At 41.6% G+C, this 25,040-nt stretch overlaps 1 protein-coding gene and 1 non-coding gene across 6 annotated transcripts in view; both read left to right on the top strand.

Annotated features, from left to right (window-relative positions):
- PLEKHA5 (pleckstrin homology domain containing A5) overlaps positions 1-25,040 on the top strand; it is a 197,355-nt gene that overhangs the window by 132,186 nt on the left and 40,129 nt on the right. For 4 of the 5 annotated variants that reach the window (XM_058655782.1, XM_058655779.1, XM_058655778.1 and 1 more), the window contains 6 exons: positions 16-131; positions 4,534-5,001; positions 12,470-12,935; positions 15,835-15,918; positions 18,063-18,182; positions 18,947-19,000. In XM_058655782.1, the coding sequence (XP_058511765.1) occupies positions 16-131; positions 4,534-5,001; positions 12,470-12,935; positions 15,835-15,918; positions 18,063-18,182; positions 18,947-19,000 (1,308 nt within the window). The remainder of the gene's footprint in view (positions 1-15; positions 132-4,533; positions 5,002-12,469; positions 12,936-15,834; positions 15,919-18,062; positions 18,183-18,946; positions 19,001-25,040) is intronic. The other variant, XM_058655780.1, reaches the window with a different exon arrangement.
- On the top strand, positions 19,815-19,919 carry LOC118760288 (U6 spliceosomal RNA). Its single transcript, XR_004996689.2, has one exon. It is a non-coding gene; the product is annotated as a U6 spliceosomal RNA (small nuclear RNA).

The following is a 25,040-nucleotide window of genomic DNA, read 5'->3' as shown; positions in this document are numbered from 1 at the left end:
GTCATTTTCAATCAGGCTGCCCACCCAAACATGCGGACCTATTATTTCTGCACTGATACAGGAAAGGAAATGGAGTTGTGGATGAAGGCCATGTTAGATGCTGCCCTGGTGCAGACAGAACCTGTGAAAAGGTAAAGACTGCTGGGGGAGAGTACCCCGACTGCCACTTTTCATTGCTCCCCATTGTCTGGCAGGCACACCATTGTCACGGTCCATAGCACGGTCACAGTCATGACATGAAATTTTTTTTTTCTTCAGAAAGCAAGGATTCATTCATTTTGTCTGTTAAATTAATGTTAGCTTATCAGTTTGGGATACCGCCTACATTTTATTCCACCTGTCTTCTTCATTCATTTTCACTATCAGCAAACTGAAATGACTCTAGAATCCTAACATTCAAACTGAATGTTCTTTCTTCTTACAGAATTACCTTTAACTTCCGGTGAGTACATTTTAACTTGTTATCTTAAAGCTATGCAAATTTACAGACTACGAGAGAATGTTTTTTAAGATCCTAAATCTTAGCCTCTACTTTCATAGTTTAATTGCTTTTATTTTTCAGAGTTAATATAATTGTATTTTTGCAGCATGTTGAAATTTTTGAAGTTTAATAAATCGCAGTAACATTTTGATGAGTTTTGTTTCTTTGGCATTTTCTGATTTATTTTTGTAAATGAATTTGGAAATAGTTCCGCAGGCATTTAGATGGTTTCTAAATTTATCCACAACTTAGAAATTGTGTCTTTTTCCTGCAGCCTTTGTATTGGGATTGCCTGATATAGATATTCTAAAAATTTGTCTGTGATTTTTTTTCCCTGCTTGAAAATATTGCCATTTTATTACTCTTCCATTTTATTGTGAACAAACAAAAGAAATAATTTCTCAAAGTTTAACTAAAAGTTGAATACTATACTTTTTAAAATAAATTTTTCTGTAATTTGAAGGTAAAGTTACGACACAGTTAACTCTTGTTTTCTGTTGGCGACAGTTATGCATGTATTTTACCTATGGAGAATGCCAGCATGTGGCTTGGGCCCTTTCCCTTGCCTTAGGAAATTAGGGGATTGTTAACATTATCAATTGCAAGTCTGTGTGTGTGTGTGTGTGTGTGTGTGTGTGTGTGTGTGTGTGTACCAAGAAGTCTTAAGTTGACACTATGTATTCCTGCAGTTTTTGTAAATACTAAGTCCAAATCAAGTTAGCCTCTCTGCTAATTAGATATTAGGAAAAATGTGCAAAGAACAAGGTACTAGGATGGAGCTCTGAACACCGACTTCCAGGGAAAACCACCTTCGCCTGTACGGATTCTAGTCTGAGAGCCAAAAGCAAGAAAACCTGTTTCTAGAAGTCCAGGTGTAAAAATTACCTGAGAGGGTGTAACAGTGAGGTTGTAAGCAGCAAAAACTGAAGAGAACGTATAGGTGAAAATTTCATTTAAAATCTTCAAAAACTCTGCGTGTATTATAAAGTTTTCAAGCAATCTTTTAGGATGTGGAAGTCAATTTAACTGAAATATCTGAGTTTCCAAATCATTTTAATCATCTGTTATATACTTTTCCCCAAATTTTTAACTCATTTCCATTTTTCATTATGTTTACCAGTCTAAAAACTCAGAATTCTCATAATTTTGAGTGCTACAGATGGATGTTGGGTTTTGGGGGTTTTTTTTGTTGTTGTTGTTGTTGGAGTTTTTTGTTTTATTATTTATTTATTTATTTATTTTTGTGCTGCTTACAACCTAGTCTAATTATGGGCCTTTCCTCCTTTTCAGCCAGTTGTGTTGGGAAATTGGCTCAGTCAGCCAGGAATTGCTGAGCATCACTGTGTGTCCGATCTGAATCAGTACTTTCCTTTGGAAATAATATCATTTCTCCTACTTCCAGATGTTGGCTTTTTTTCTAAGATATATTTATTTTATTGGAAAAGCAGATATACAGAGACGAGGAGAGACAGAGAGGAAGATCTTCTGTCCAGTGATTCACTCCCCAAGTGGAGTGGAACTGAGCCAATCCAAAGCCAGGAGCCCGGAGCCTCTTCTGAGTCTCCCACGCGGGTGCAGGGTCCCAAGGCTTTGGGCCGTCCTCGACTGTTTTCCCAGACCACAAGCATGGAGCTGGATGGGAAGTGGAGCTGCCGCAATTAGAACTGGTGCCCATATGGGATCCCTGAGCTTTCAAGGCGAGGTCTTTAACTGCTAGGCTACCACGCCAGGCTCAGTTGTTGGCATTTTTACACCTGCCATTTTAAGTGTAGTAATTCAGCGTAAAGGTATCTAATTGTAATATTTCATATCTTAAGTCTGAGCATATCTGTCTAGTTTTAAGATAATGGACTGCCTTTGCTTTGTGGCCAAAATATTTAGACTATGTATCACAACGATCACTTCACAGATGAAACATTCCGTTTTTAACTTCATCAGAATTCATGAAATGTCTGTGAACTACAATGCCATAAGCTCCTAGTATGCACATCATTGATAGCATCAAAACTATAAAGGGCATGGGTCTACAACCCCTTTAGCCATATAATCAATATTAAAATTTAAAATAAAAAATTTTAAATGCTAAGTGTGATACACATGGTATGGGTAATGTTCACGCTCCCACCCTTTTTTTGTTTTACATATCTCTGTATTTTTTGCACTGATTTAAGTGTCAACTGTTTTAAAAATCAGATCACAAGTGTTACATTATTGGTGTTATCTTAGCGTACTTTTGTGAGTCAGCTTTATCCCACTTAAAGAAAAGTCATGATATATGTCCTTTTGGATTCTATTTCTTCAGTACATCTTTGGGAAAAAGAAAAAAGTCTCTTCAGTTCTAATTTTACATGATCACTTTTGATAGACTAAAGGTAATTACGTTTTTCAGAATCTTTTCATACATTTTAGTTACCCCTCTTCCAGAACTCAGCAAGGATAAATGTGCTTTTAATGAATATTTTCTATGGCTTATATCTTCCAGGAAACGAAATGTTATGACCTACATAATGAACTTTTTCAGTTGCTAGTACTACTTATACTCGTACTAGAAACTATGGTTTATATCTAACCTAAGAATGAGCATATAGGTAGTCCTGAGGGGTTTTGTTTGTTTGTTTGTTTAGAGGCAGGGGTGCAGAGAGGTTTTCCATCTGCTGATTCACTCCTCAACTGGCCACAATGGAGCCAGGAGTTTCCTCCAGTCTCCCATATGGGTGCAGGAGCCCAAGGACTTGAGCCGTTCACTGATGCTTTCACAGGCCATTAGCAAGGAGCTGGATTGGAAATGGAGCAGCCAGGATTCAGACTGGCACCCTAACCGGATGCAGACACTGCAGTCTTATAGCATGGCAACAGCCCCAAGTTCCGAGTTTCAGTCTAATAATGATTTTCACATTTCTTTTCACTCTTTATTCAAATTATCAGTTTGCAGAGAGATAAGTGAATATTTATATAGAAATCTTTATTTATGGTTGAATATAGATATATTTGTGTGCATTATGTATTTACCACATATCACAGAAATGGGCAGCAGTAGCTCAGACAGGAGCTGGTAGGAGGGACATTGAGCTCTTGAGATGTGAAAGACTGGCCAGTTCCCAGGCGGCCTCCCAGAGGGACATGATCTTGGCAGTTTTATACAGGCGCAGCAGCTCAGCTGACGCTTGTCAGAGCCTTAAAATGAGTGAGCTCGCAGAAGCTGATTCTTATCCAAAAGGCCGAAATAGAGACCAGGGTGTGGTGAGCAGTAAGCTGTCAGGTGGCCCGGACGTACTTTCTTAACTAGCAGGATCTTCCGGTGGACAGGTGGACATGGGGTGCCACATTCTAATCCAGAATTGCTTAATGAGGTGGAATAATAGTGGTAATAGGTTTATACCAGTCACTTATTATCTAATTTGGTTCTCAACAACCTTTGGACCTTGGTGCCAGGGTTATGCCTAGTTACCAAAGAGGAAAATGAGGTGTCATAAGTTTTTGCACTTTGCCCAAAGTTGCAGCTAGTAAAAGGTTGAAGTTTGAGCAGAGCATTGGCAGTCTGGCTACAATAGCTCTAAAACCACCATCAGGGTCATCTTGAGTACAAATAAAGTTAGTCTAGAGTTCAGACCTGTGATAACATTAGGCCATACTCTCCTATTGGCACCATTTCCGGAGCCAGGCTTGCATTTCTGTCGCGATGAGCTAACCCTCCTGGCTAAGAGCCACGTCATTTATTGCAAGTAGCTAGTAGTCCCAGCAGTGTGGGCTTGCGGCTTAACTGTCAAAGAGCAGTTTTCCTTGCTGCGTCTCCAGATTGCCAAAGGCGTGGGCACATAATTACCGTGTGTCCTGCAGCGCCTTCCGTGCTTTGTTTTCTTATCAACACATGCTTTGCTGTGCTTGAATATTGACACCACAGCACTGGGGATTGGTCAGTCTTATTCTTTGTGACCCTTCACAGACTTTTTACTTCTGTTTTCAATAAGGCCAGATGTTTCCTAGATTGAATCCCAGAAGTAGTAAATGCATGATTTCATCTGATTTACTGTGATACTCTTCTGTGATTTCAGAGTGGACAAGATTACCTCTGAAACTGCACCAAGTAAAGAAATCAATAACATTCCCAACCACAGAGTGCTGATTAAACCAGAGGCCCAAAACAACCAAAGAAACAAGGAAATAAGCAAGATGGAAGAAAAAAAGGCACTAGAAGCTGAAAAATACGGATTTCAGAAGGATGGTCAAGATAGACCTCTAACAAAGATTAATAGTGTGAAATTGAATTCTCTGTCGTCTGAATATGATGGCGGGTCAGCAGGCCCAGCTCCAGCTGCACACTACAGACCAGTCAATGTGAACAGTTCAGAGAACAAAACAGTCAATGTGAGTCTGGCAGATCTGAGAAGTGGCACTCACCCAAATGCAGGGACCCTGCACACAGAGGCTGACCGGGTCCTACAGAGGACAAATTCAATGCAACAGTTGGAGCAGTGGATTAAAATCCAGAAGGGAAGGGTTCTTGAGGAAGAACCCAGGGGGTAAGTGTCTTGTTATGGGCTTGCTTTGATACTGTGCCGGTGGAGACAGGCTTCTGAGCTACCTGTTTAGAGAACCGGTTTAAATCATTTTAGATCCTACAGCTTTTTCAGCCTATCTTTTGTGCATGGTGATGGAGATGTGTCTTTTTCCTCTGCCCTGGATCGCCTGCCACTCAGGTTTGCTCATGGCATGCTCCTCCCAGGCCCACTACAAGGAAAGGCTAGGTTGTAGGTAGAGATTGGGTTTGGGGTGAACTTGGGAGCAAACCTTGCCCTTCCATCCTGTTCATGTCTGGTCCGTTGTGCCGCTTTCATCTTCCCCTGGAATCCTCAGCTGTGATTTGCCAGTGAGAAGTTGTCCTCTACCTACTCCCGCCTCCCCGGTCACCCTCCCCACCAACCCTGCTTGTCCAGCAGCTTTCACGGCCTGATAACAGCACTAGGAATTCCGAGAGAGGCAGTGTGGGAGACAGCACCTCCTTCCTGCTCCCTGTCTCGCAGTCCCAATCTGGTAACTTTCCATCCGTTTGTTGGCTGTCCAAATGGCCACAATGGCTGGAACTGGGCCAATCCATAACCAAGAGCCAGGGTTTCCTCCAGGTCCCCCTTGCGGGTGCAGGGTCCCAAAACTTTCAGCCAGCCTCCACTGCTTTCCCAGGCCACAAATAGGGAGCTGGATCAGAACTGAAGCATCCAGGACTCAAACCAACACCCATATTGGATGCTGGTAACACATGCAGAGGCTTAACCTACTATACCACTGTGCTGGCCGCATTTCACTTTCTTTAAATTAGAAGATACATGACTAAGTGTGAAAATATTTTGTCTAAGTATTTACTCATTCGTGTGTACATTTGCTTTTCATATATGCATTATGTGGCTATTACGAATTGGTTGTAGGGACTCAACATACAGTATGGGAAATAAACAGTTGAGGTTCTCCCGAATGTCGTGTCTCGCAGGGGAGGCGTTGGAGTCAGCAGCTGCAGTGTAGCATGACGGGTACAGTGGAGGAAGAAGAGGTGGCAGCAGTGTGGCCTTGAAGGTTCAGAGTTCAGGAAAATCGGCTTAGAGGAAAGAAGATAGAAACTGATATTTAAGGAATCACGTGTGTGCCTTGGCTTAGAAATGCAAAGCTCCAGATTTGAGAGACAGCAGAGAAAGGAGCCCGGGCTCCAGAATAGCCAGGCGAGGGCGCTACGCCGCAAGACGTGCCTCGGGTTGGTGTCTCAGGAGACATCCATCTGGCTGCACAATCTGGACTCAGTTGGGAAAATTCAAAAGTTCCTTGAGTGATTGAAACGGGCAGAAAGAGAGGAGCTGTGTTCAAGAACAGGCTAGTTGCTCCCATGCGTCAGGCATGTGTCCTGCTTCCCAGCTGGGTCCTGGGGTGGTTTAGCTCCTCCACCCACGGAAGATTGGGCAAAGGGAAGGTGCTGACTGGACAGGTTACATTTGTGGTGCCTCCAGACCTATCCTCAGAGAGATCTGAACTCAGTACGTCAGAAGTAATTAAAGGTAAGTGCATGAGTAGATAGATTGATGCAGCGAGGTGGCTGAATGAGAGGAAAAGCTAGTAAGGAAAGAGTATTCAAAGAATGGAAAGAGTAGAACCAGGGAAGGCACAACAAAAGCTAGCACCTAAGGGTGAGGAAGTTCTGCATGTTAAGAAGCAAATGGCTGACCAGTGCAGTGGGCAGCTCGGTTGGCTGAAAGCATTGTTGGGGGCCTCCCTCCGGGACACGGTGTGTGCCGCGTGTCTGTTACCTTCCATGTAGGCCAGACAGGCAGAGATCTAGGGGTGATCTCCCACGTTTCTTTTTAAAAAGGTACTTTAATATATTAATACACAAGCATTAGCTGGATAATCCTAACTCCGAGAGTAGAAGAGCAACAAACAAAGGCATTGCACTGTTTTAATTGAACAAAGAGTAAAGTGCCTTCCGGGTGATAGTGGGGAGGTGGCAGCGCGTGGGACAGCTGGCGCTGGGAGGTCCTTCCTCCTTTCTGTGCCCCTCGAAGCCCAGGAACACCTGGCTCCCCGGGCTACAAAGACGTCCTCCTGCGGTGTCTCAATTGTCTCCTTTCTTCTCTGTTCTCATGCTCACTTCAAAACCTGATCATAATAAATCTATTTACTTATTTAAAAGGCAATTACGGGGCCAGGCGGCGTGGCCTAGCGGCTAAAGTCCTCGCCTTGAACGCCCTGGGATCCCATATGGGCGCCAGTTCTAATCCCGGCAGCTCCACTTCCCATCCAGCTCCCTGCTTGTGGCCTGGGAAAGCAGTCGAGGACGGCCCAATGCATTGGGACCCTGCACCCGTGTGGGAGACCTGGAGGAAGAGGTTCCAGGTTCCCAGCTTCGGATCAGCGCAGCACCGGCCCGTTGCGGCTCACTTGGGGAGTGAATCATCAGATGGAAGATCTTCCTCTCTGTCTCTCCTCCTCTCTGTATATCTGACTTTGTAATAAAAATAAATCTTTAAAAAAAAAAAAAAGGCAGTTACGGCAAGAGCGGAGGGATGTTTCACCCACCGGTTGGCTCCCCAAATGGCCAAAAACATCCAGGAGCCTAACACTCCATCCGGGTGTCCCATTTTGGTTGTAGTGACCAAACACTTGAACTCGTCTGACATGGTTTTCCTAGGCTCATTTGCAGGGAACTGGATAAGAAGTGGAGCCACCAAGACTCACACTGGCCCCCATATGGGTTACAGGTTTCACAAGCAGTAGCTTCACCCCACTGCAACACCGCACCAGCCCTGTTCACCTTCCTAATTGCTGAGTGTGTAGGAGACATCCAGGAGAGATCCAGTGAGTTTCAGGAAATCTGCTCACTTTCGTTGTTTTTTTTTTTTTTTTCTCACTATTAGGTAAAAATGTTAGTTGCAGGGCGAGGTTGATGGGCGTAATTAATATGGTGAAGTCTTTCTGCAACTTTGTTTCCCTTGAATGCTTTCCAGCAGCTCCCTGGGACTGCTCTTAACTTGCTGTAAGCAGAGGTTTTCTCTGAATTCCTTCCCCAGCCTCCTGACAGGCAGGCAGTTACTGCTTCTTTAGAAATGGCTAAAGTCCTTTTTGCATCATCAAACTAAATCAGCTACGTTATTATGTAAACTTCATCATAGAAAAATAGTTGTCGTGCTTTGTAATGGAAATTATATTTTTTCTTGGTGGTGAAAGAAGCCTATTGTAATTCACGATATAATTCATTTTTTAAAACCTTGATGATGGGCTTTGTTTTCTTATTAAACTTCTGATGGGGTAGGGAGGGAAGGTTTAATATTTAGTCAAAAGTAGACCCCTGCCTCCGTGGACAAAGCTTCCAAGTTCCTTTGGGAGTGCAGCCCCTGTTAGGATGTGTGGTGCCTTAAGCCATTGTTCTGCCTGGCAGAATCAGGGGGCCAGGTTTTTCATGGGCTTTGACAGGCAGCTGCTGCTGAATGGGACCCTAAACCTGATGAAGGAGCTTACAGTGCACTTTTCTTAAGCTTTCAGTTAAAAGTAAATCACACTTTGCTTCATTTGAATCTCTTTGGAGGAAAGCACTGAAAGAAATGCTAGGGTTTGTTTTGTTTGTTTGTTTGTTTAATAGCTCTCAGTGTTAGAAAATATATGGACCACAAATTTACTAGATAATAGTAAACTAATTTTCAATTACATTTCTGCAGAAGAAGCTGCTAAACTTTGAAGTCATGCATTAACCAACTTTACTAGAAAAGTGGCGATAGGTTGACAGCCCTTCTCCCCAAAGGGACCAGCCGTCACGCCCTCCGAGTGCTCTGGGACACTAACAGAAGCATGTGGTCCGGGGAGGCTCCTGGGCTGCAGTTTGCGCAGCACCGGATGGGTTGTGTCAGTGTGCTTTGGATGGACAGTGGATGTCCCTTCCTCCTATGAATACATCTCTAGGACGTAGTTCAGTTCTTGGTCAAGAGACTTGTCCATAGCAAGGCTTCAGTAATTTTTTTTTTTTAATTGATGAATGGCTGTTCCCACAGGTGTGTCAAGGTAAATTTATTTATAGTAGGGCAGAGAGCCTTGGATGGAGTGTGGGTGCCTGGCTGACACTCCCTAAGCAGATGGCCATGGTGTTGCCAGCTCTGGGCTCATTGCTTCTCTGCATTCTGACTTTCATGTTCCAAGCTAGGTCAAGTTGGGGCCAGAGGATATACCCAGGGGGAGTCTTTGCGTGGAACTGAGCCCCCTATTGCTCGGATGGGAGTATCATGAACCATTTTGCTCCCACCAGAGTCAACAGATGGTGAGTCTAGCTGCAGGACTTCTTGTCTGAGGCTTATTGTTCACTTTTGGACAAGCTTGTTTTCAACTGGAAATGCTAAAAACAACCAGCGTGATGGAGGACATGTAGTTTAGGGAAAATACCTTAAGATACTAGAAATATGTTGAATACAAGATAAGGCCCAGAGTTTTAGAAAGCAGCTTCTTATCAGATTAAATCACAGAAAGTTTCAACTGCCCATTCTCTTGGGTTTTGGCAGTACTTTAAGACGGTCAGTTTTTGTGTGTGTCTTTTTGCCTTTATTTTTAATAACTTACAGCATTTTTAAATAGGGATTATTTTGGAGTTTTTTCTTTTTTAAGATAATCCTTTTTTTAGATTTATTTCTATTGAAAAGTCAGATATACAGAGAGGAGAACAAAGAGGAAGATCTTCTATCCAATGATTCTCTCCCCACATGGCCACAACAGCCGGAGCTGTGCCAGTCCAAAGCCGAGACCCCGGAACCCCTTCTAGGTCTGCCACGCAGGTGCAGGAACCCAAGGCTTTGGGCCGTCCTCGACTGCTTTCCCAGGCTACAAGCAGGTAGCTGGATGGGAAGCAGGGTCACTGGGATTAGAACTGGTGCCCATATGGAATCCCAGTGCGTGCAAGGCAAGGACTTCAGCCGCTAGGCTGCCGCACCATGCCCCCCCCTTTTTTTAATTTCTATGCATACGTATAAGGCTCACAGTTATAATGAAGAGTGCTGCTTTGTTGAGTAGGAGACCAGCACCTTTATTCTTAATTCTGGCTAGCCCGGGAAGACTGCAACCCCAAGTATTACAACAGTGTAGGGATGTGATATCCAGATCTCGGCTCACCAGCCCCAACACCGCCAACTCTCTCGGGGTCCCAGGAGATGTTATTTATTTTAGCTCTAAGGACTAGGTAGGAATGCAGATGTCAGCACGTGGTCCTCCCGATTTTTGAATCACCAAATTTTCCCACTTTACTGTTTTGCTTCTCTACTGCTGTATTTTTCACAGTTTTAGCCTCTGTGGGTGCCGTGACCTACAAAGAAGGTGTATTTAACGTAAGACTTCCCTTTGCATCAAGGTAACAGTTCTACAGCCTTAAGAGACTGGGATTGTGCAGGGATTGCATTACCAGCATGCCATATAACTCAGAATGTACGCATTTCATTGCCTCTGGTCACAACGGGACTCTTGTTTTATCCTGTTATTTTGGCTGGGATATGCTGGCACTTAGGTGACAATAAGCCTTTGGGGTAAAAGAGAACCCTCATGTCTGGCTTAGCGGCCACGCATCCACAGAAGATGAAAAGTTTGGCAGAGTAACAGTTTACACTCAAGTCTTGTGACCCCCTCTGGTCCGTGTCTTCACCAACATGTGTGACATTTCAGTTCCCAGTAGGAAACAGCAAGGTGCTGGTACGCAGCCCTGCATGCATGGTGTCAGTACAGTGATGAAGGAGCAAGTCGTTCACTGACCACTGAAAGATGGCAGGAGACCTAGGATGTTGGGGTTTGGAGCATTCCCCACATCTTTGGTTCATTGGATCACATTGACTTAAGTATTAAAATATAAATTTATACCCATGGAAAACTTTTAACTTAGCTTTTTCTTAAAATGGTTGCTATTTTTTTTTTTAAAAAAAAGGGGGTATTTTTACTTTTGTAATTGAAATTATAGCTACAGTTTCTCTGAAAATAGTGCAAAAAAAATTAACTTTACCTAGAAATCTAATGGACATATAAAAATCATTTTTCATATAATATAATTGACCTAGTATGAGTTTAGTACAAAGATAGTTTTGAAAACTATGAAAAATCTATTTATCTGTGTCTTTTTTAAAAATTATAATAATCGGGCCTGGTTGCGTGGCCTAGCGGCTAAAGTCCCTGCCTTGAACACCCAGGATCCCATATAGGCGCCAGTTCTAATCCCAGCAGCTCCACTTCCCATCCAGCTGCCTGCTTGTGGCCTGGGAAAGCAGTCAAGGACAGCCCAAAGCCTTGGGACCCTGCACCCGCATGGGAGACCTGGAGAAGGTTCCTGGCTCCTGGCTTTGGATCAGTGCAGCACCAGCCATTGCGGCTCACTTGGGGAGAGAATCATCGGACAGAAAATCTTCCTCTCTGTCTCTCCTCCTCTCTGTATATCTGACTTTGCAATAAAAATAAATAAATCTTTAAAAATAATAACAATAAACTGGGGATTGGCACTGTGGCAGAGTGGGTTATGCCGTCTGCTGCAACATTAATGTCCTGTGTGGGTGCCTATTCCAGACACGGCTGCTCCACTTGAGATCCCGTTCCCTGCTATTGTACCTGGGAAAGCAGCAGAGGTTGTGCTTCTACACCTAAACAAAAAGATCTGTTTCTCTCTCTCCTCCACTCTTTTTTTCATTTGTTTGTATAACTCTACTTTTCTAATAAATTAGTCTTTCAGAGAAAAGCTGAATTTTTGGTTAAATTTTAAGGTCGTGATAAATGATTTTTACATGTGTGATTGCGTCTTTCCCCTCCCCAATATGGATAATTGTTTCTGAATTTGAATGCTAATGATAAATTAGCAATCCCGGAAACATTACAACATTGCTGACATTGACTTCTGTATCTGGAGTATTGTCACATTTGAGTGTTTTGTCTTTAAATAAAAATATTTGAGCTTTAGCTTTTCAAGTCAGGAAAAATGATGCAGGGAAAGTCTCATTTCGCCCCCGCAGTGTCCTGCGGCTCCCCCTCCAGCCGAGGGAGGAAGTGCACCGAGTGGCCATGTCCCTGCCGGGCTTTAGGCTCCGTCAGTGCCGTTTGCAACCTCCACCTCTCATCCAGAAGTCTTATGTAACTCTTCCATTGAGATTCCAGACAGACTTCAGACTGCATCTTAGATGATGTTACTTTTTATATGAAATACATTTACATGAAAACTATATGCCTCTTGTATATATCTTTTTCTTTAATCCACGTCAGGAACTGTGTGAAACTAATACACTTTTCTGTAATTGATGTAGATGTTGCTTATTTAATGTATTAAGTTCGACAAATTGCATTTCAGAAAAGGAATGTAATATATTAATCTTTGATACCTCATATGTCATTCTTTTTGAAAAACATCTAATATTTTACTTACCAGAAGAAAAGAAATATACTCTAAATTGGAATTTGGAAGCTTTTCCCTTCACTGTTTTTACACTTAATTTTGGGTCTTGATTTTAGAGTGAATTCTTACCAGACGTTACCCAGAAACATGCCTAGCCACAGAGCCCAGGTTGTGGCCCGCTATCCTGAAGGTTACAGAACTCTCCCAAGGAACAGCAAGACCAGGCCCGACAGCACCTACAGTGTGGCCCCTGGTGCCCACGACAAGAGCCTGGCACCCGGAGCAGACGAGAAGCGCAGGTCCATGAGAGATGACACTATGTGGCAGCTCTACGAGTGGCAACAGCGCCAGTTCTACAATAAGCAGAACACCCTGCCTCGACACAGTACCCTGAGTAGCCCTAAAACCATGGTGAATATTTCTGACCAGAAAATGCACTCCATTCCCACATCCCCGTCCCATGGGTCCATGGCTGCTTATCAGGGCTACTCCCCACAACGCACCTACAGATCGGAAGTGACATCACCCATTCAGAGAGGAGATGTGACGTTGGACCGCAGACACAGGGCTCACCTCCCTAAGGTAAGGGCTGTGAGTTCACTGCTTGCCCAGTGAAAAGCTTTCTGGTAGACTAAGCTCTGAAATGAAAAAATAAGGAAATGGGGGTGTGGGGAAGTTAGCTAAGCCAGGCATGTCTTGGCTATTTAAAAAAAATAATAAGTTTTTTAATTCAGCAGTGTCAGAATCTCACATATTAAAACATGTCACGACACTGCATGTCTTTGGAGTGCTGCAATATACGTTCCTCTCTGTTTGATAGCACAGATTAGGACTGCATGCGTCTTGATTGGCTCTTCACACGCTTGGAAATGTACACCAGCCCTCTCCTGGCATACATGTAATCCTGTGTGAGGATCCTCTCTTTTTTTTTTTTTTTTTTTTTTTTTGCGTATGAAAGTGTTGACCTCATCCTCTAACCAGCCGAATATGTAGAATACCAAGATACCTCCTTAGTATCCAATATTAGAGTTTCATGATACCTAAGAGTGGCATAAGCACGCATTTTTAAATTTAAGATAGAGATTCTTTTTTGTCATTATCATTATTATTTGAACTTAATTTCATTCCTTCCTAAATTACTTGAAGTGGATTCAGATTGCTTCGTATCGCTCTGCTTTTTGTAATGCTAGAGCAGTTGCTTGAATCAGTTCTATGCAGCGTTCAGCCAGCTCCCTAACGTCTATCCGAGAGTGAAACGTTTTCCTCTTAATGCTAGAGATTTCTTGCTTTCCTCCACTTTAAAATATACCTTTTCTTGTTACCCTTGTAACAGGCTGAATCATTCATTTGTATTATTGTGTAAAGCTTTTGTTCGATGTTTCCATAAATGTTTGGTAAAAAATAATAGATCAGAAAACTGTTTTGAAGGAAACTTGAGTTTGCCAGCCCCCCCCCCAAAGGCTCAGTTTGAACCTTGTGGCAGTGGTGTGTCACTTTTTACTTCCAAAGGCTACATAAGCAATTTAATAAGAAAAACTTGTCCCAGTATAACTTAGCGTGTGTTTTAAAGTGGCTAAACCGCTTCCTCGCATGATTACTTGTGTTTTTCGTGTTCTTCAACAGAATGTGTGTTTCTGCAACAAATGAGGAGATGAATGTACACTCTGTGTTCTGCTCGTAGACAGCCAGCTGTCTGCCGCTGCTTCCCAGAAAACGGCACCAGCATTGCTCAGTGTTTTCATTTAAGCTATTCTTTCGTCTCCCAGGCTTTAAATTCAGCAGTTCTCAAAGTATAGTCTGGACCCCTGGGGAGGTCCCTAAGTGTCCTCCTCACAAAGCTATTTTAAAAATGATAAAGCTCTATTTGTCGTACTACGATTGGTAAATGCAACAATGGGTAAAACTCAGGCACCTTAACGTAAGTCGAGGTGTAGCCTCCAAAATGTGCTAATGACTTAATGTGCTTCACTGTCAGTCAGGTGGAATACAATAATAATAATAGAAAATTCACTGAAGAGCCTCCTTGATGAAACAGTAAAGCATAATTTTATTGAGTCTTGCCCTTTAAATCCCATATTGCTCTAATATCATGGTGAAAGAGCGTATGTAGGACTTATTGTATACTAAAGTCCTAATGGTTGCTTCATGGAATAACACAGCATTGAATTGGAAGCTGAACTAGCTTCTTTCTTCATGGAGTCCAATATATACATATACATCTATATATAATTTTTTAAATGATAACTGCAGAATTGGTGTTTGACACACACTTTTTAATATTTCCGCCATTGTTTACTTTATTGTTAATATTAAATTTTAAAGTGGTTGTAGATTTTTGTAAAGACTATTTATTTATATTGGTAAGTCAGATATACAGAGAGGAGGAGAGACAGAGAGGAAGATCTTCCATCTGATGATTTACTCCTCAAGTGGCCACAACGGCCAGAACTGCATCACTCCAAAGCCAGGAGCCTGGAACCTTCTCGGGGTCTCCCACACTGGTGCAGCGTCCCAAGGCTCTGGGCTGTCCTTGACTGCTTTCCCAGGCCACAAACAGGGAGCTGGACGGGAAGCGGGGCTGCCAAGATTAGAACTGGTGGCCATATAGGATCCTGCTGCATGCAAGGCGAGGACTTTGGCCGCTAGGCTACCATGCCGGGCCCAACAGACACACTTTTTCAGAGTGAAGTGTGAGCTTGTCACTTCAAGGAAAACAACTGACCGTATTTGTCACCAATGACAACCGTGTGAGTTTTCAAGCAAAATTTGTAATTTTGGAAATCGTGTCTCTGCCACTGTGAGCCTGACAGGATGGCTTTGTAGTGCTTGGTGTTGATTTTTAGCAGATGTAATTCTTTATACTGCGTTCTCAAATGTGTCAGCGTTGGGAAGATTGCTCACCAAAAAGCATTTTCTAGGTGATGAGTAGTTGATGTTACAGGCCACGCTTGGAGAAACAGTCACTTAAAGTACAAATTGACCAGTGGATGTTAATGCTTCATATTAAAAGTTCGCTGATACAGTCTTTGCGACTTTACAACTTTAAGGAAGCACCACTCATTTTAGCTGCATTGAAGATGAACATCCACATTTATCCCAAGAATCTAGTGAAGTCGCTTCCCATTTCCAACTTGGATTTTCTTACTTCTGCCAACAGACTGAATACCAAAGCAGATGGGTGAATCCAGCCTAATAGGAAACATGTTCAGAACTGCGACACCCTAGCCATGCTTGGCACCACACTTCTTTTTAGAAATATAAAGGGATGCTGTGACCACACTAATACAGAATTGCCTCATTCATTGCTTCATCAACACTAGTATTCAAATCCCATGAGAAATTTTCATGTCTACCTCTGTATCAACACCAACAGTAATTTTAAAATGGCATTTTGTAAAATAAACTTCAAGATTTCTCATCACGGATGTTGACAAGGAAGAGAAATTCACCACAGGCTCATCCTCTGCCTTTGTTTCCCCAGCACGTCTATGTGCCTGACAGAAGGTCGATGCCAGCTGGCCTGACTTTGCAGTCCGTCAGTCCCCAGAGCCTGCAAGGCAAAACGGTGAGTGTGATATCTTTATTGACCAGACCATGTTTTATTTATGTGCTACCCAGGAAGGCACATCCTTGACATAGTTTTGAAGTTGGCATTTCAGAGGAGTTTCCCAAAGGAAAACTGGTACTGCTCGTCGGGAGAACCTGGAGTGAAGCAGCCATTTCAGTATCTTAGTGAATACCGTTCCATAAACCTGGCTGCCCAAACAGGAGTGTTGTGAAGGTTCATTGTGTAGCCTAGGTGGGTTTGCTTGCTCTATTCCTTCCCTTATACTGAAAACAGAACTTGGACTGTTCCTTAGTGGAACAAAACTCAGCAAGCAGCCTTACTGGGTAGTCAAGATTTTTTTCTTGTGAATTGTTGTCATTGATGACCTGCTTGAGAAGAGTTTCTGTGAAAATGTGATTCTGTCGCTCATATAGATTTTTCATGATCTGAAATTTTCATGGTACAACAATCAAAACTTATTCTTAACATTATTTTATTTCACTTTTCATGTTTAGATATAAGAAGACAGCTTTTGAAGATTTAAAATATGGTTTGATCAAAACTGAGAGGCTTTAAATGCTGGGATTTTTAAAGATTAGGTCATTTATCTGAAACTTGCACCAGTCATAAAATAAATGTGAAATAACATTATGAGATTGTTCCCTCCTGTCTTGCTCCCTCTAGTGGATATTTGACATAAAAGTTACTTATCATCTCCTGTTCCTCCTCTCCTAATCCTGATAAATGTGCCTCTTCTTATTTGGCCCCAAAACTTAACTATTGAGCAAACTTACTAACGTGTTTCATCCTTTACAAAAAAAGAAAAGAATATAGGTTTACCTCTATAACACCATAGATAATAAGCCAGAGCTTTAAGATTTCCTTGGGTATTTGTCAAGCATCACTCCAGATCTTAGAATATCTGCTCTCTTATTTGACTCTCCCCGTTCCCTGGCAAGATCTCAGGAAGTGGATGTAGTGATCATGAACCAACGTCCAACCTAGAATTTCAAGATCCCCATGTGTGGCTGATGTCGGAGCAGAGCCAGCCCTGCTTGTAGCACTGTGTCCACCAGCGTTCTGTTTTGCCAGTTTGCCCTGAGGTATCCAATAGTAACTGTAATTGGCTTTTCTGCTGTCAGAAGGCAGTAATTTTTATATGATTTCAAATAACATTTTTAAGAGATTTCTGTCTCTTTAAAGAACCATATGGAAAATAAAGGGCAAGAACATTCAATGAGGAGAAGAGAGGAGAGCTGGTAGAGTGCTGCGGGGTAGGCTACAACAAATCCAACTGCAGGAATGCTTTTTGGCAGGGTTGTCAGAACAGTGAAGAACGTCTCCTTGCCGCCTGAAGTTCTTAAAGCCAAGCTCATGGAACACCAAGGAATATTTGATGGGTTGTTACACTGCCAGTGCCTGCCTTTACTGCATCTCTAACGAGTGAAAACTGTGTCACCTTGACCTGTTAATATGTTTTCTTAGAGCTTAAGAGTAGCCAATCAGGAACTAGACTTTGGAAGGAGGGTTTTCATACCCATGAAACTGCCTGTTTTTGTGTTTGTGTTTTTTGTTTTTTTGTTTTGTTTTGTTTTCCTTAAAAATCTGATAAACTGACCTTTTGGTCATTAAAAAGTGCAGTGAATGCATTCATTGTGACATTCACACTATAACTAGAACATAATTAATAAATTGCATGTTCTGAGTTGAGTAGTACAAAAAGATCATCCAAGTTTTACTTGAATTTTAATTCTTTGCTATTTACCTTCTAAAATAGTGTATTTGACATAAAGGTGTTGGTCTATTGCTGAAAAATTTTTTAGACATCTTGTTTCTATTTTCAACATTTAAATAGCTCTTACTGTATATTTCGTAAGGGTTTAGGGCATTACAAATGTGCATGAATTAACATTGAAATATCTTCTAGAGTTCTGAGGAAATGCCTTAACTTGCAGATGTTCTGCTGTGCAGTAACCCTGTTCCTTCTGTTTCTCTAGATATCTGTGCATTTATGTAGGACCCATCAGCATAGTGCCTAGGCATTATGCTTGATGTCAACCGTAAGAGGAAACTTGCCAAGAAATCTTGGTTTAATATCTGTCACTTAAGACAACAATTAATCTGTTTCCCACTATTTGGATTCTTAAATTGCACTCCTTCAGCCAGAGGAGCTCACGCTGCTGCTCATAAAGCTAAGACGGCAGCAGGCAGAACTGAGCAGTGTCCGGGAGCACACGCTAGCACAGCTCATGCAGCTCAAGCTCGAGGCCCCCGGCCCCAAGGTTAGCCACCGCGGCATCGCGCTGTGTCGTCGGCTGTCAGTGTCTCACGTGTGGGGCATGAGCCCATACCATCATTGTCCCCATCGTCCCAACATCTGACTCTCCTATTGACCCTTTGAGAAGTCACCTTACTTACACATTATTGAAAGAAACTACAGGGAGGCTGTAGCTCCCCACCCACCCAGCAGGTTTTGATTGTGAGGAAGAAATCACATATGTTATCACAACATAGCATGTGTTATTCACTGACTATTTCGTGATCATTTTCGCATCTGCTGCAATGTCCTGTCATATGCTGCAATGTCCTGTCATATGCAGCAAAGAAGTAATTTGAAAATTCCTTACAGTTTTAATAATGCCACTTCTTCAATGCCAAAGATTTATTCGAAAATCTATCTTTTGGACTTAATAAATGAGCACATGAAAACATTTCTCAAAGGGTTTAATAGCATGTGATTACATAAGAAGCATTGGAAAAAGCCTTCCATTGCAAAAAAGATCTGCTGAAGCCAGAGGGAGGGTCTTCTGCTTTGTAGATCCACTTTTAAATGCATGTCGCCTTAATTTCTTACAAAAAGAAATACCATGTTGTAACTTTCAGAGTGTCACCTGACACTTTGCACGTGTGCTTGAAAGTGATTTTGTGCTGTGATAGCATCAGTTGTCGCAAGCTCTTCTTCCTTACTTGAAAGTTGATCTTCTCACAGCTTCTGCACTCTTTCTCTACCCTTTTCTTTTTTTTTTCCTTGATTGGTGCCTGCTAGAATGAAATTCTTTCACATCATCTTCAAAGGAACGCCATGTATTTGGATCATCAGGTGGGATTCACAGAATTTCTTTTACTATGATATTTGATGCATGTTAAACATCGTGTACTTTCGCAGGCTACTCCGATAATTGTCACGTCGAGTTAGTAGCATGACTTCTGCTAGTACAGTGTAAGAAATCTCTGACCAGATTAATGCAGACAGACCACAGTAAGCTGGGAGACAGTAGTTGGGAGCGGGAGGGCTGCGCAGGCTGAGGTCGTTAGAGACTAGCAGCAATTTTCCAGCGTTCTTCCTTATCCCAGGTAAACCCCTGTTCGTAAGTCCTGTCTCACAGGCGCTGACTGTGAATTGTCTTGCTGGAAAGCCGGGATGGGGGAGTGAGATAATGTATTCCCAAAGTGGGGGTGACCAAGAAGTTGCCTGTCCTTCCTCCCAGTGTTTTGTGTCTGTCAGCTTAGGTGGAGCCAGTTTCCTACCCGGTGACCTGCAGTCCCTGAGCACTGGCCCGGGACCAGCAGCAGCAAGCGCAGCCAGTTCAGGGGAGTGTTCAGAACTAGAAAATGGCTCTGAACAAGGACTGACTCCCATAGTTTATGAAATGGCTTCATTAATATTTAATCTTTCAGTTATAAAATAATTTCTTGTAAAGAAGACATCTTTTTCATGTGAATTAAGGAAAAACCTACCTAAGCTTCTTTTAAAATGCTCACGTGTATTTGACCAAAATGGAAAATGTTACATGACAAATGCTGATTTGATGATGTTCAACTCTTTGAAGCAAAACAATACTGCACTGCTTCAGATCAGTTATATTTAAAGAGGGGCTGTGCATCAGGATAACCCTCAGAAAGTGTGAACCCATGTGCTCACCTCAGCAGCACATATAACTAAAATTGGAATGATACAAAGATTAGCATGGCCCCTGTGCAAGGATGACACGCAGATTCGTGAAGCATTCCATATTTTTACATATTCCTTAAAAAGCACCTGATTCTTAAAAAAAGTATGAACTCATTTTCCTTGTTTTAATTTTTGTAAGATATATGCTTTGGTTAATATAGAATATGTATATTTTCCGCAAAATGTTTTCATCATAATTTTGCCTCCTGCAATGTTTTTTAAAAATTGCTGTTTTGTGTCTCCAAATTCAGACTGTTGATCCAGAGCCTGGTGCTTGGCAGATGAAATCACAGTGCATGTCATTTTCTATGAAAACAGTCTGATAAAGACATGTCAGCAGTTAAGTAGGGAAGGACAGGTGAATGTGTCCAAAAATACTGTCATTTACTCGGGTGGTTCTCCTCAGCTGCCTTGCTTGGCTACAGCCGTATTGTAGCCCTTTGCCTAAATGAGCCCAATCCCAGCTGAGGTCACCATCTCTGTCATTCCTCTCTGATCAGCTTTGGGAAACTAGCCCGCTGCACCACCACCCCTTGGCTTCACAGGTAGTTTCCAAAAATCTCAGTGGCTCGCTGCTCTCTGAGCGTGTCGGCGAAGATTTTTCCAGTAATAAATCTTTATGTTAGACCCTGAAGCAGCTATATTATTTTACTTTTTCAATTTTGTGGTAAGAACATTGTAGATTTGGATTATTTGAATAACACTCAAGCATTAAAATAGCACCTTCTCTAGTAAGAAAATGTGGGTCATTTTTACATAATAATTAGAATCTAAAAACATGGTGGAGACATGGCCCAGAAATTCAGTTTTATCTAAATGTGTATGTTGTTGGAAAATGTGTAAGATTGCTAGAAGAAAACAAGATGTTAGTGAAAGTGACTGGTTTCTTGAATAGGATCCCAAAAGCATAGAAAACAAAAGCAAAACTAAACAAATAGAATTACAGTGGGGTCCGGCGGCGTGACCTCGCGGCCAAAGTCCTCGCCTTGCATGCGCCAGGATCCCATATGGGCGCCGGTTCTAATCCCGGGAGCCCCACTTCCCATCCAGCTCCCTGCTTGTGGCCTGGGAAAGCAGTCAGGGACAGCCCAAAGCCTTGGGACCCTGTACCCACGTGGGAGACCTGGAGGAGGTTCCTGGCTCCTGGCTTTGGATTGGTGCAGCACCAGCCGTTGCGGTCACTTGGGGAGAGAAACATTGGGTGGAAGATCTTCCTCTCTGTATATCTGACTTTGTAATAAAAAAAAAAATAAGATTATAGCAAACTCAGAAATTTTTTACACAGTGAAGGGAACAGTCATCTGAGTGACAAGGACTTCTTACAGAACGGGAAAAAATACTTACAAGTTACTTACTTGACAAACGATTGTTCAGGAAACCTAACAGCAAAAGCAAAGCCAAAGAACCTGAATAGACCATTCTCAAAAGAAGAAGTATTCTGTGAACAGTCTTAGAGAATACGTTTTCTTAAGTGCTCCACTCTAACTATTCAATCCAAATAAATCAGGCAGATATAAATCCAAAGCACAACCACAGTATCCTTTACAGAATATCCTTTTTCCTGGATAAATGCTAGAGACGATATGGAGAAAGGGGAACTCAGGAATACTGTTGGTGAGAATGTTAGTGTGCACTGACTGTGGAAAACAGTTTGGAGAATTTTTTAAAACATAGGTATAAAAATTAGATATAGAGCTGGTTGTATGATGTAGCAATCCCACTACCAGCTGTATATCCAAAGTCCATGAACATATCCCATCAGAGATATCTGCACTGCACATGTAGCCAAAACATCAAACAAACCGTTGGTGTCAGTGGTCAGTGGTGTCAAAGAAAATGTGATGCATATACACAACAGAAAATTATTGATGTAGGAAAACAGCCCACCATTTGCTGGAACAGGATAGGCTTGGAGGGCATGATGTTGCCCGCAGGAAACCAGAAGCAGAGGGACGAGTAGCACGTGTCCCCCAGGTGGGAGGTGGAAACGTGTTTTAAGTCTACTCAGTGTGAACACAGAATGTTGATTTCCATGGGCTGGGAGGAATGAGAGGGATCGAAGGTTTCTAGATTCAGAGCTGACGTCATGGTGTAGATGCCAACGTCCCCTTTGGGCACTGATTTGGCTCCCAGCTGTTCCACTTCTGATCCAGCTCTCTGCTTGTGAAGCAAGATGTGTGCTGGAGGACAGTAAGACTCCGACGCCACATGGTTATGCCACCAAAGGAATCGGGACCAGCCTGTCACCTTGATGGCTTAGGTTTTTCAGAGAATAAGAGTCCCCGTGTTCCTTTAAGCTCCTAAATTGATTCAGGTATGGGTTAAGAACCATTGATCTAAATATCCTTCAGTTTTATTTCAGACTCAAGCAGGAAAAGAGATAGTATCAGGTGGTCCTTTATATTTACAAATCGGTTACATCGTTTTATTTTTTTCAGCGTGCTAACTTCTGTTACTGCTGATGTGGTCGCAGGTCTGTAGGACAGAGTCCAGGCAGTGAGGACTCCAGTAGGCTCTTCTACCTTGGCACCTCCCTAAGACATGACATGAAAACAGGCTTCCATCTTCAGTGGCCCCAAGGGCTGATTGCCGGAGTGTATGGGTGTCCTGTCAAATTGGTTTTATTTCAGCTTTATTTTTTTTTATCCTTGACTCCTTAGGAACTTTGTTAGAAAAGCATTGTCTGTTCAATGTGGAAAATGTGAAGAAATATAGAGGAAGAAAACTACAGTCCATAGTGCCTCGGTTCAGAATAATTGCTAGCACTTTCCATTTCTTTTGTGTACCCGTTTATTCACTTCCAGAGGTGCCTTTCTATTCTAGTATCAGTGAATTTAATCTGTGTATATTGTTAAATTTTTCATTATGAAAATAGTCATCTCTGTAAGTGTTCTCAAGACCCTCTGAAGTTTGTACAGTTTAGGTAGTTTTTTCTTTTAGTTTTCTGTACCAAAGTCAGTTTTGCTTGACTAAATATTTAATGATCTTCGATGCATAAGTTCCATAGATCTATTTTGAAATCACAAACATGGTGTCCCTATAAATAGGTGCATGGTTAACCTCTCAAAGTGTTTGGGAAATTACGAGTGAGTGATGCTGTTTCGCACAGTGGTTCATTTTGCCGGGTTTATGGAATTTGGCAGGCAATTTGTTTGACCTTGAGTGTCCTTTACATTTGGACACTCTCTGGTGTTATCGTTTCTCACCTTGTACTCCCCCTAACCTCTGAGGAAATGGTGGTTCTAAATAAAACTGCTTTGAATACTTAAATTATGCTAATAATGGATAGAGACGAAAGGAAACTTGTGTTAGGGCACTAAAATACAGCAAAGAAAACGCAGTTATGTTTTATTGAAAGATCAGAAAATGATTATGAAAAAATAACTAGCATTCGCTTATAAAGCATAACGAACTTTTTTAAAAATATAAAGAGTTCTGGAATTTTTATAATGGAGTCTTTTTGTCATAAAGGCAGTTTTCATCTGTAACTATGTATTTATAAAGTACTTTCCAAAATTGTAAAAACTTGATCCTGTACTGGATGGTAATACATTCATTTCATGTGCGCATGAGACATCACTTAACATTAAAAGCCTCGAGGCCTTATTGAATAACATTGGAGAAAAAAAAAAAGAGGCTTAGCTTCAACCTATTTGTGTGGTTCCAAAGGTCTTTAATTAATTGGCTGATGAATTATTTGGCAGGTAAATTACTTTCAGTTGTAGAAATTAGCTGGGTGGTTACCTGGGGAGGGGGAGAGAGGAGATTGGTCGTAATGGATGTGAGGGGTTTCTGGAGAGGTGGGGATGACCTATATCTGGACTGTGGTAATGCTTGCATGGCTGTATGCTTTTGTCAGCAGTTACTGGCTTGTACAACCAAGATTTGTGAATGTATTCCTCAGTGAAAGTGATTTTTTTTAATATTCTAGCCCACCAAGGAGTTGTAGTAATATAGATTTGAGAGTACTGCTTTTGTCCCAAGTGAAGCTTTTACTTGGATTCTATAAAATGGCATGCCACAAGTTTGCTTATCTTAATTGATAAAAAAAAAAGGTAGAGAAGATTTCTAACCTGATAACCGAATAAGCCTTGTTGTATGAAGAATCGCTGACTAGGCGGGAAACAAATTATGGTAACATAATTGTTTAAAGGTTTAGCTTTGCCTTGTGTTCATTATACATTTATTAAGGTAGGTGAACTTACGTTACATCCTTAGCTAAATCATTGAAGTAGAACTTGTTAACCATGATAGAAATATTTATTTTCTACCATTAAGGAAGATTAAAACTATGTAAACCAAGAATCACTAATTACAGTCCTAAACAGACCCACCTGCTTAGGAATAATAAAAATTTTCTTGGCATTTTGCTCTGTATTTCATGGTGATTGTATGATAAATACAGAGCCTGCTAAGATAGGTTTTTCTAGAGGCAGTAATTAAGTATACCATAGCTGAAAATGTGAGCACGGGTCAGCCTACCTTTGTAGGAGCAGAAGAGAGAACTTTTTGCTGAATATGCTGTAGTTGCCTATCCTTGAGTAATTCTGCATATACTCAAACTGCGAGAAAAACCAAGAGTCTGTCAAATGTAACTTCATATATATGTGTCTGTCAAATGTAACTTCAATAAAATGTGTAATTAATAACAGCTATGTTGAATATTATATTAAAATTTTGAAGTTTGTAGAAAACCAGGTTTTTTTCTGATTAACCTCATAAGTAATCAGTTAAGTGATAGCATTTTCCTCCAGGATCATGGGTTGTCCCTCTGTATTCTGTCCTTTGAAGTATGATGTATACACATTTATTCTGATCAGTGTGGAAGTACTCTATTCATTAATTATAACCTAGTTGCAGCGATATTGTGATTAACAAGCTTTTTGATAACCTTAGTGATAATTTTACAGCACTTAATATTTGTCTGAAAGGGTTTGTATAAATTAAGTTGTGCAACCATGGGTTAAAATGTGAACTGCGCTGTTAGGAAGTTATTGAAGTAGAGGCTATATTTACAGTCTCGTCTTTCAAATCTAGCTATGCTGTAAACTGATGTTTGCTGTATGCTCCTCCTGATTTGAAATAGATGAAAGAAAATGAACCTATTATCAGCATGGTTCACACAATGATTGAGAACTCGGCGCTAAGACCGCAACTGTACCAGCAAGTAAGGTCTTGGACGGTGAAT

The sequence above is a fragment of the Ochotona princeps genome, chromosome 27, assembly GCF_030435755.1.
Source record: "Ochotona princeps isolate mOchPri1 chromosome 27, mOchPri1.hap1, whole genome shotgun sequence".
In the NCBI taxonomy this organism is placed as follows: Eukaryota; Metazoa; Chordata; class Mammalia; order Lagomorpha; family Ochotonidae; genus Ochotona; species Ochotona princeps.
The sequence above is the reverse complement of the archived record's forward strand: the minus strand, read 5'-3'. Positions and strand labels throughout refer to the sequence as shown.